This window comes from Rhynchophorus ferrugineus, unplaced genomic scaffold, assembly GCF_030347505.1.
Source record: "Rhynchophorus ferrugineus isolate W39M unplaced genomic scaffold, kcgeb_rfMv2 rfM2, whole genome shotgun sequence".
NCBI classification, from domain to species: Eukaryota; Metazoa; Arthropoda; class Insecta; order Coleoptera; family Curculionidae; genus Rhynchophorus; species Rhynchophorus ferrugineus.
In genome coordinates, this window is record NW_027472581.1 from 75,449,371 (window position 1) to 75,461,645 (window position 12,275).

The 12,275-nt window shown below is 30.1% G+C and overlaps 1 protein-coding gene across 2 annotated transcripts in view; it reads left to right on the forward strand.

Moving 5' to 3' along the window:
* Positions 1-12,275, forward strand: part of LOC143190500 (uncharacterized) — a 203,588-nt gene that overhangs the window by 147,166 nt on the left and 44,147 nt on the right. For both annotated transcript variants that reach the window (XM_076394815.1, XM_076394814.1), the window contains exon 3: positions 11,466-11,598. In XM_076394815.1, coding sequence (XP_076250930.1) covers positions 11,466-11,598 — 133 coding nt within the window. The remainder of the gene's footprint in view (positions 1-11,465; positions 11,599-12,275) is intronic.

Sequence of the window (12,275 nt, forward strand, 5' to 3'; positions counted from 1 at the left end):
TCTTACGTACATTTGGTTTACATATCATTTTTCTCTATATTAAAGTATATTAAAATTGTAGCGACCTTGAGCCATGTCAAATTTTACATCGTGGAATAACTGTCTACAAAATACCCAGAAATATAATCCCAGATGTTGAACACAGGCGGTGTGCTAGCAGCGCCAACTATGAAATGATAACGATTATCTGGCGAACCCGAGACGTTTTTCTGGGACTGGGATTCACTCAGTATCTGACCAGCGTTGAATTCAGACGTGCCACCATCGACTGCCCAAGCCTCGTCATCAGGTAAACCCAGCGCCAATCATTTTATCACTAGTATTTTCCACATAATATTTTATATCGTCAATAAATAACGGTCACAGAATGTAAACATCACTGTTTCATTTCGTTTCACCTCCATTCCCCGAGCCACCTAATTAACCCTAAAAAGTATTTATTAACAACCCTTTAAAGTTAGTTCACAATATTAGGATTCACTGTATCTTTCAAACAATATACGAATAAATGGTACTCACAGAACCTAAAAAACTATAATGTATCAAATAACTATACAATAATGATATCTTGTGAATAGTAATTAATCCCGCAACAGCTGTGTGAAGAAATCAAGTACTTTTTCATTGTCTACCGTTGAAGTTCAGCACGAGTGGATATCGATGTGTGTTTTCGCTTTATTTACATTACAATGGCTTTCGTTTAGTATTTGCTTAGACACGGCTCATTAAGTACACATTTTATTGTTGAGCGTGTTATTCAAACGGTACCACTTCTAATATAAGAAAAAATTACATTTACATATTAATGTTATTATTGAATAGGGATTTCGAAGCGGTGGTTTAATCATTTTTTCAATCCGCTTAGAATTAAAGTAAAACACTTCTAAGACCAAAGATGTTAGATACCTAAACTGCTTAACAACTTTCATTATATTGCAGAATAATTTTTACCAACTAGATTTTATCTTCAAATAAACAAATTTGAATTCAAAAAATCATAAAAACAATAAACAATTCTAAACCGCGAACCTCATCATTAGTCTACTGACTGGTAACCATCTAAAAGACCATCCAAAAAGATGTCCGATTTACCTAGTCTGGATACTAGCATAGATGATCTTACACTCATACCTATGGACAACCACTAATATAAATTAAAAACACGCATAAGTGTATTCAAACCACGACTATCATAGAAGCTGTAGAACCGCCCAAATTCCCCTTTTATTTTTGGAATTCACTTAAATTAGTAGTCAAAATAATAAAAAATTTAGTAAGTACTGATTAAAATTTTGTTAAAAAATCTGTCGTTTATAATTTAACAAAAAAATAGTAGCGTTGGGAACTATCGTCTAAAAACGACTATCGACTATTTAGTAATTGATTACTTTTCACTATCGACTATTTCAATCGCTATTTTTGGTTCAATTGATTTTACTACTTTTTACCAGTGACTATTTCAGTCGACTGTTTTCAGTCACTATTTCAGTCGTGTACTTTTAGTTACTATTTTTGGTTCTACTAGTTTCATTCGACTGATTTTTAACGTTTTTAACGTTATCCTAGCCGCGACCTTGACAAAAGCATACCCAAATTATGCATAGATTTATATGTAATATATATAGTTTTATGATTTTTTTATTAGTTTGCTTGTAAATAACAATATATTGTATATTAATATAGCAGGATTTTGAAACGATATTTTTCCAGATTGATAATGTAATAGGATAAAAGGATTAAAATTGTGAATGATAAATAGTAAAATACTTTTGACTGTTTTTATAGCAATAATAGGCAATATTTCGGTTACCCTCTCGATTATTTGTTAAAAAAATATTTCCCTTCAACAATAAATAAAGCATTCACTTTATTTAAAAATGCTCTTGTAGTTTTGTGCGATCCTCATTAATTATGTCATGTATTAGTTTTTTTTCTATGATTAGGTATATGTTTAAGTTTTATTTAATACTTATGGTTATTGTATATCTTTAGTTTCTATGTTTATTTTAACTTCTATTCTATTATCTATATTTATTATAGTATATTATTTAAAAATATCAATTAGCGTATTAAAATAAAATAAAACATTTGTGGGGTATTATTCCATTCCATTTTAGAGAACCACAGAACATTCAAACATAAAAATAATTCTACTTCCTTTAAAAAGAAATTATTAATTGCATGTTAATAGTATTCAATTTAAAGTTAGTACATGAAAAAATATGTACATCTCCGTCTCGCTTATACTAGCGTTGGAAAAAATATAAACTCATACAAAATTAACTGCTCCAAGAAATTATCTCCGTCTTTTCTTCTCTCGCAATTTATACAGGAAAGAATTCATACATCTTCGTCTAACATCACGAATTGAAAAAAACAGTCGAACCGGGCATTTGGCTGAAAATAGTAGTACTATTTTCAGTCGCTAGTTTTTTGACCATCGACTGTTTCGACTGTTTTCAGTCGATAGTTCCCAACGTTAAAAAATAGTTAGTTTTATGTTAAAATAAGTATAAAAATAACATTGAAAGGTTTTTTTATTCACTTTATTCACTGAATGTTAAATATTTCCTAACAGTCAAATATTTCTATAAACTCATAGTGATACTGCTCCATCATATCCCAAAATATAATTATAAATTGCACGACCAAGAGGACCGAAATAATTTGAAGAGAATAAACTGCAAGACTCATAAAATAAAAAGCTCAAATTCCCAAAAAACGTTCAGGCAACTTAGCAGTTAGTAATCAACACTTTCTAATGATGGGAAAGGGCCTAGAGCGAGAGAAAATGGCTACAATACGAATTATGCCAATTCGAACCGTTTCAACATAGCGATTTCATTGGTTGCCAGACAAAAAAGAAAAGTTTCATATCATCTCTACCGGTATAACACATTGCAAAAATTATGATTCACTGTTACAGTTTGAATGGGAAGTGTTGTCGCAGCCAACGTACTCACCAGACATTCTGATTTCCAGATCTTTTTACAACTTGTTCTGATCAATGTGGCGTAGACTGGCTGACACATGATTCTGAAAAGCTAAAGAGGTCCATATATTGATTGATGATTTCATTGTTGCTAAATCAACATCCCTCTTTCGACACGGTATCACAAAAATATAGGAAAATGATGTAGAAAATTATGGAAAATATATTGATTAACATATATTATTATCCATAAATACCTTTTTAAAGTTAAATCACAATATCAGAGCATACGAAACGCATAATTTCTAACATCTTATTCAACATATCTAATAGAAATTCGTAATCAATGATATAATTTTACCAGTATTTTTATATATGATTGTAAATTTTCAATTTTATATTGATATTTTTTTGCGCCAGTTTATCAAATTTAACTTATTTGAGTTAACATGGACTTTTAAGTCATGTAAATACCATTAAATTGATTTAAAAGTGCATATGAGAACAAAATTGAACGTAGCAAAGATACTGAACAATTTTTAAGCTACCTCAAAACATAATGTAACAGGTATTACATAGATGGAAAAGTGTCTTCAGTTTTATACAATCGTAAAAAAATTGTAATTATGTGAGCTAAACGTAAGCACAACCTCTTCAAATAATTAAACAATAAACAAATATACATGCGATGCGAACTGTAGTTTAAGATGTTACAACAATACCCAAATAAAAGTAAGGCATAAAAGAAGATAATGCCCGAAGACATGTATGAAAGTCAATATTTAACCCATAAATGCCCAAAACTATCCAATAATGTATCAATAATATTTATTTAGGTAATGAAATAAAATCCAAAACTGCAGTTAGTTTAGGTTAACAGAAGAGATAAGGAAAGAAATATATTTGCAGATTTCGTACATACTTAATCAGTTAGCTTCATTAACACGTATTTATTAGAACACAAGTGGTAAGAATATTTTTTATTTTATTTATTTCCTTTCTTATTATGCTTTACAAGTCCCTTCGATAGGCTTCTACTGATTTTCACATAATCGATAGCAAATATTTTATTATATAAACTAAGGTATATTATTCAAAATATGTAAATGAAGTTCAAATGTGGAATGATATTTTAAACTACTATTTAAAAAATATATTTCTTTACTCAAATATCACCGTAAATAATCCTCAATTGTAAATTTTGTACAATTTACTACGTTTATTTCGACTATAAATTGTTTAATATACAACTAATCTTCAGTTTTTAAGTATTTTGAATATTAGTATTTCCCATTATTATCTAAGATTACTAAATATTCCAAGAAAGTAAGATCCTAAAATTAATGCAAATAAAGTTTAATTTATTCTTGTAAGTGATGTAAATGTTGATGTAAATGTTCAGTTCTAGTTTGATATAAAAATTCTAAAATTCTGCAAAATTGACGAAAGGATTTTTCGAAAAGAATTATTTTTTTAAATAATCTATAACAAAATAATAAATGTAATATATTATATAAAATATTCACTATTCTTTTTCATTCCCAACTTACATTCCAAAGCGATACATTAATAATAAATATTTTTTTAAACAATGGAATCAATATAATTTATTTAAGAGAAATTTCTGTAATTTAATACAAATTTTTAGTGGTTAGGTATGAAAACTAGTAATAAATATTTAAATATTATTATTTTAACATATAAGAATAATAAACTAGTTATTCAGTAAATGTTTAAAAAAAATTGAATTCAGTTATGTGTTAGTACTTATCTAAGTATAACTTCCTTCTATTTAATCGATCTAAAAAGAAATTAAAATAATCAGTTCCTCCATTTATTCACCGTTATCTCTAATTGCATAGAAAATTGCAATGGTCAGATCTTACTTATACAGTAGCGATGAAAAATAATATATATACGAATGTAACATTAGATGCTTGCATCATTCTTTTTTTTTCACGTTAATAGACATTTATTAAAAAAAATTGATACAATATATATTAATTAATATATATTAGGCAGCATCGTTAATCGATCCATTTTCACGATCATTTCAAAAACATTTGCTAGTCAAACCAACAGCAAGTGGTAATACAGCTGAGCATGATGGGTGCTGCAGAAAACTTATTAAAAAAGATATCACTAACAGTCATTAACAAAATTATATTTTAAAAGCTCGTTATCCTGTAGAATATTGATTCTTCGAAACTTCTTCTTTATGTTGCTATAAAACGAACAAAGGCAGGCATTCCTATCGATTATAGTTGATGCTGTTATATAAGCAATACAAAAAAAGTGAATTTTCAATATCTGACTATATTCAAATACAGACGAGAAAGATAAAAGTCTACTTAAATATTCTAAAGGAAGGTCCTACAACTTAATTTGAAGTCCGTTTGAAGGGGTATTCTAATAAAAAAAACAAAAATTCATCTAGGATAGTGAAACATAAGCTAAAAAATGTGCGTCCTACTCTTCTTACAGTATTCTGGAATTAAAAAAAAACTTGATTAGTAAACATGTCGCTATGACTAGCAATTTGGAAAGAAAATTAAAATCAAATTCATTCACCAAATAATAACATTTTGTAAAAAATGTCACTTTTTGACCTTATAGTATGATACTTAGTCGGTAATCTGTAATACCAACAATGGACAGCAATTAACATTTCAAAGTTCTTTTAGCGAGAAGAGCTATTCTAAAAGCAGTTCGTTATGTCTGACAGAATGAATCAATGAACTTCAGTAGTAATCTCTATAAAGGTCACAATGTTCAAAACTGGTAAAAAGTGTTAATTAAAATATCTTAACAGCTCAATAATTAGGTCAGAAGGTTTCTAGACTTCCGTCATTAAGCCTACCTACTGGGGAGTTGGATTAGCTTAGAAATTATCCCATAAGGCATTCAGTCTTCTTCGATCTAATTACTGATGTAGCAGAGATATTTCCTTCCTGTCGGATTCTCGTATCATAAATAACACAGATCTGCACGAAAAAAAGCTATTGGAGTATGTTCGAACTAATTTATATGTATTTCGGTATGCAGAAAACGAAATTAACATGGAAAAAATATACAAGATTATTATAAAAATAAGAGATTTAATTTTAAACTAACTAACCACTTTTAGAAGATTAAGTACTATTATCTTCCGAATAAAGATGTCATTGTCATTGATTGATTATCATTGTTTTATGTGTCCTCCTAAAGTATAGCGCTATGTTGTCCTCACGAAAGTGTGTGAATTCGCCTGACAGTTTCTGTTATATTTGCATTATATTGTAAAGCCAAAACTTAATATTAGAGACTTCCTTCTGGATAAACCTTAGACACCTCATAAAATGTGCAGACGATATGTTGAAGACCTTTCTTAAACCAATTTCTCTCAAAGGTATGGAAAAAGCTTTCCAATATGGAATTCTTATGCTATAGCATAAGCAAAAGAACGATAGTAACGATTGTTACGTTTTTTCCTGTAATGTGAAAGGATCTAACTCAAAATATATCGTAGTGTAAATTGTAATGCAAAATGGCAGTAATTTTATATCAACATCTGCAGTCACCTATTCGTCCCATCCCTCATGGTAAAGATATACCGGTGCCCAAATGTTAAGGCGACGTTGGCCGAGATTCCAAGTTCTGACGAAAATGGTGACGTACCTGAACCCGATTACGTGTCAAATTCTGAATGGTAATATGATAGAAGTCCGCAATTATTTTCCCAGGGCAAACTACATTATTTGATCAAAGCTGGTTGGCACAAGGCTCAAAAACCGGAACTTACTTCGTGTGCCAACAGTGTCTTCCTCCTAGCTTAGATATAGTGCGAAAGGGCTCCCGTCCAAAGAGTTTTCCCAAAAGAACGAATTTGCTTATAGCACCAATATTGAAGGTTTGATGGATCCATTTAAGATCCAATACGAGATGGCAGAATGGCGTATTTTCATAAATTCATTAAAAAAGCCTTAAATGCTTCCATTCCTGTAGGCTTGACGACCTTGAAGTACGTAGAATTTTACATTTTAGAATGGCAGTCTACAAAATACCCAGAAAATAAATCCCAGATGTTGAAACACGTACAGAGTGCTAACAGTGCCGACCAGTAAATGAATACGAAGATCTGGCAACCTCGAGATCTGGGATATTATTGAAGGGTAATTTAGATCACTCATTTACTGACCATCGTTCAGTTAAGACGTGGCATCATCGACTGCCCAAGGGTCTCTTCAGGTAAAAGTGCGCCGCGCCCTTTTATCAATTTGTACTTCCTTAATATTTTATGCTGACAATAAATAACGGTATCATATGTAAGAATCATTGGTTTTTCACATATTTAAATATGAAGACCGCGAATCTCAGGTGTGATGATTTTAAAATTAGTGCATGATGCTTGGACAAGCTGAGTTTACCAAATTTCCTTGCTGTTTGTGTCTATGGGATAACAGAGACCGAGCAGATCACTGGACTAAAAAGAGTTGACTGCCGAGGGAGCTTAAAGTTTGTGAAAAGAACGTTCTTCAAGAAACAGTGATACCTCAACATAAAGTTCTTTTACCGCCACAATACTTAAGGTTGGAATTGATGAAGGAATTTCTAGAAAATTCCCTTCTCAAAGATAGATTATCCAGATAAGGCAAAGTGTTTTCGTCAGACCACACATTAGACGGCTTATGTCTGATCACTCATAACGACCCTGATGCGTCCTGACGAAAGAAGGGTGGATTGCTTTTAAGGAAGTCATAGACACAATTTTAAGCAATCATAAAAACCTTAATCATAAACAAATCGTCCAAAGAATCCAAAAGGATTTCAATATCTAGGTAACAATCACTCTATATATATATATATATATATATATATATATATATATATATATATATATATATATATATATATATATATATATATATATACCTAGGTTGCCCAACGAGTCTAATAGTACTTTTTCTTCATTCCCACCTCGAGTACTTTCCGAAAGATTTGGAAGATGTGACTGAAGACTACAATGAAGGGTTTCGCCAGGAAATTAAAGAGATGTAGAAAAGCCTCCGAGGAAAATGGAGCATCTCAATAATATCAGATTGCTGTTGGATGCTTCACAGAGACCTTCCAGATTATTCTCATAAACGAAAATATACAAATAGTAGCTTCAATGGGAAAAAGAAAGAGTTTTAGTGTGTGCTAATGAACGTATATTATATAAAAAATATGTATCCATTATTGGATTGTGTCATCCTATGAGAAAAAGGACTTAACGTATTCACAGTTCTAGCAAGTCATCCATAGTTCAAAAGTAAATAAATATCATTTTACATTAAATACAACTGTTCTTTCATGAACAAGAAAAAGCACTTTCTATACCTTTTTTTGTTCTCGGCTTTTAAATCATAGCCTCCGAGCCACATTAATTACACTTAAATTGGCCTAGAAAAAAAGTGAATTTTATAGACTGCGACTTACATGGGTGGTCCTTTCGAACAAACGAAACATTTAAATGGTAGTTTCCACAGCAACTATCCCGGCGTATAAAATGGAATTCCAGAATAATTTTACTAATTAAAATGTCGTCATACAGGAACTATTCCCGTTCCAATGTGCATGTGTGCGCTGTGTCACATAAACTAACTGCTGTCCAATGGAATCTGTCGGAGCTAGTTCGCTAGGCCCGAAAGAGCATTTAAAATTGGATACTTATTCGTATTAGTCACGCGTTAATAGGGATGTACAGGCCGGGTTCTGATAGAAATAATTGAACCATTATGATAAATGCATAAAAATAAATAGTTTATGTCTTTTAAATGACGCTAGTACGATGAACTTTTAGGAAAAACATCCATCAATAAAATATTTTTTAAATTAGTCATTTGAATTCCCTACAGTTTCACAGATATAACTAAACGCATTTCCGGGTATTCCAGCGAATATATGTGTGTCATATTTTTTTAACTATATATAACAATTGAGGTCAAATAATTCCAGTTGCTCTGGCTTGCAATTTAAAATATAGCCAAAATAGAACACTTCCTGAATAATTATACTTTATAACAAAATCTGATGAGTATTTTGATCATTGAATAATTTTTGCTTGTATGTAAGAATTGCCGTTTATTTTTCAGGATTTGAAACGAAGAATATTGTTGATTATAGTGGTACACAACAATCAGGTATTTGGATCGTAATTTTTTATTTCGGAAAACATTAACCTTTTTTTCAGTGATTACCTCAGTATAGTGATATTAACCTCTACAGTGATTTAAAACTAGATACTTATCTAGGAAGACCTATTGTCCCTGGCTTAGTAATTTTTTATCTTAAGTAATCAGATATTGTGACTAATATAAACTGATGTGAAAATCGGAAGTAGTTCAGTGTAAAGTCAGACAGTTTGCTTTTTATGCACTTACCATATCATATGTAACGTCGTAGAAACACTGTAAGCAACTGTTTCTATAGTATAATAGTTAGAGTGTTGCATTCGCGGAGATCATGGAGTCGATTCATGACAAAGCAGCACCTTTTTTTATTCTAGTTTGATTGAAACATTTGTCAAATCACTTAGACTAGGTAACGGACCCCAGGGACTAAAACATTCTTTACTTTCAATCATTGTTTATATATTCCTATTTTTTCTCATACGGGCAGTACTTTTACTTGGGCTATCTATTGTAATACTTAATAAAATACCTAATAATGTATACTTTATTGAGTAAATATCTAACACCAAAAAGAGAAAAATAAAATATATTTAACAAAAAAATTGAACCAACTTCAAAAATAAATAAGAAACTCACTAAAAAGTAGAAAATAATGAAACTTAGATTTTTAACACAACCAAAAACGTTTTAAACCAAAATATGTACATAATAGTCGTAATAAATAAATAACATAAAAGTAAACAAAAAACATATTTAACCTATCTACTACACGTATTTTATATTCTACTACATACACACAATTTAGCTTAATACCTACCTATTTACACTATTTACAATACTATTTTAACTACTACCAACTGATTAGTTTGAAGTCAGTGTTAAGTCTAAACAATACAAAAATAATAATATAATTTTGAGACAGATACTCAAAATTAAATTATGAACAAAACAAATCTAATTTGTAGCTCTGCCAATTGCCTTTCTTGGTAGATTATTCAACATTTGTCCCGATTATTAAGTCTTAATCGGATGTTTTTTTGAAATTAATGTTAGTATTTATAAATTTGGATACTTTTGCGGATGTAACAAGTTTAATTAACTTATTTTTATTATGCAAGAATGCAAATCTTTGAGCACAAAATACGGCGGAATATACGAAGGACGAATCATCATATAATTGTCACTTAAATGAGCAGAATTGTGACAAATAGTATTATCATAGTAAACATATGTTATTAGCACCAAAGTCTTTTATTTTTAAATAAAAAAGCTTTTTCCAATCTTTAAGACAGTTGTTGATTGAGTTTGTGTAAAAAATTTGAAGCTGATTTCTGACTGATGAATAGTTGGGTTTTAATATTTTCATTTCAGTCAAGATAATGTTAATAAGATGAATAAAACGATTGTCGAATCGTAGAAATTAAATATTTGAATAAAAATTTGTTGCAAATAAACAATGAGTCATGACAAATTGTTTATCATTTTAAATGTTTATTGAAATTATATTAAAAATCGAAGCCACATTTTTGTTATTATAATAATACAAGTGAGTTGTATGAATTGCTAATTATTCGTAACTTTTCTATATGTTGTCCTCAGAAGTAAGCTTTTTAGCAAAATCCTGTTTATTTTATTGAAAATTCCTTAAGTTAAATGCAAGAATGTGACTGTGTCTGTGATTTAATTATATTATTTTTACAATAAATTGAAATGAATAATTAATCATCAGAAATTGAAAATTAGAAATTATTTATCAGAAAATATATTCTCTATTTATAATAGCCGATGAAATCTACGTTGAAAGAAGGGTATAGACTATGTTATATAAATAGGAGACGATTTATTTGTAGATTTAACAAAAGGGGAAAAGTTAACATGCCAATTTAGCAATCCTTTCTCACTGAATGCTCCCTTTGGAAGCCTTTAAGCTTTCAATTCACCAAATAATAAGATTTGGAATTTTGATTTTTTGACTTATATTAAATATCGTACTTATGTAACAGCACATCTATTAATTATTATATATTTTAACAATTATAAATAAGTGTTTAATTATTTAATAAATAAACATTTTTATCGATTTTAACAAGCCAATATTCAACATTCAATATTTGATTGGCTTTGAAACTCACCAGTCTATAAAAAGTAATTTCATTAATAAGACATGTTTAAGCTCGACTGGTTAAGATAACAAGTTGAGAAATCTGATACTCTTGTACAATTCAAATGTACTTTTAAAACTTCTTTCTCTGTCGATATATGGCTTCATTCTAAATAATCATTATAGACATTATTAATATCCCCTCGAGTAATGTATCTTTTAACTAGATTATGATCAAAATTTTATATATAACTTATCCTTATACATAACTTTGTTTCAGGAAGATGATGACAGTTTTGAAGATGAATTCTTCTATTCTACGGGCGATGATGACGATGAAGATGACGACGACGATGATGAAGATATTGATGCTGATATACAAGCAGAGGAACCACCAGAACGACCCGAATCCAGTGAGTTTTTGATCATAATAATATTTACGTATTAGGTACTTGCATGTATTTTCATCAAAATAAAGCCATAAAAAATTAAAAAGACTTGTTGGTTGCAAAACCAATTAAAACTCTCAAAAATCTTTTAGATATCTTGGCAGTTGATGATTCAGCTATTTCCAGGCCTTTATATGCACCACACGAAGTGACTAAAATACTTTTTCAAACCGTTTCAAAGAAATAAAGAAAATGGTAGTTGAAAAACGAAAGCCACAATCAAAAACGGTAACAAAATAAAACAATGATTCAAAATGGAAATACTGTTTTGCTCAGCCCTTTCTCAGTCTCTGGTGAAATAATATTTATACATGTTACTGCTGAATTTTTAATATATGCACCTCACTGCACAACACTACACAAGATCAGATGGTTTGATTCTTTTGAGTCTGTGTGCTGTTCTGGTGGTATCCAAAAGTTACAATATTTCTATACTCGTATGAGAATGGAGTCTTTCCTCATGCCCCCTTGCAATTCTGTTGATTTCTTGACTGACTGTGGGTATCTGAAGGTCTCGATGTAGGTAATCAGTCCTATAGTATTTGGGTGCACCCACAATACCTCTCAGGACTTTGTTCTGAAAAATTTGTATTTTATTTATGTTACTCTTTGCAGAACATTCCCATAATTGAACTCCGTAT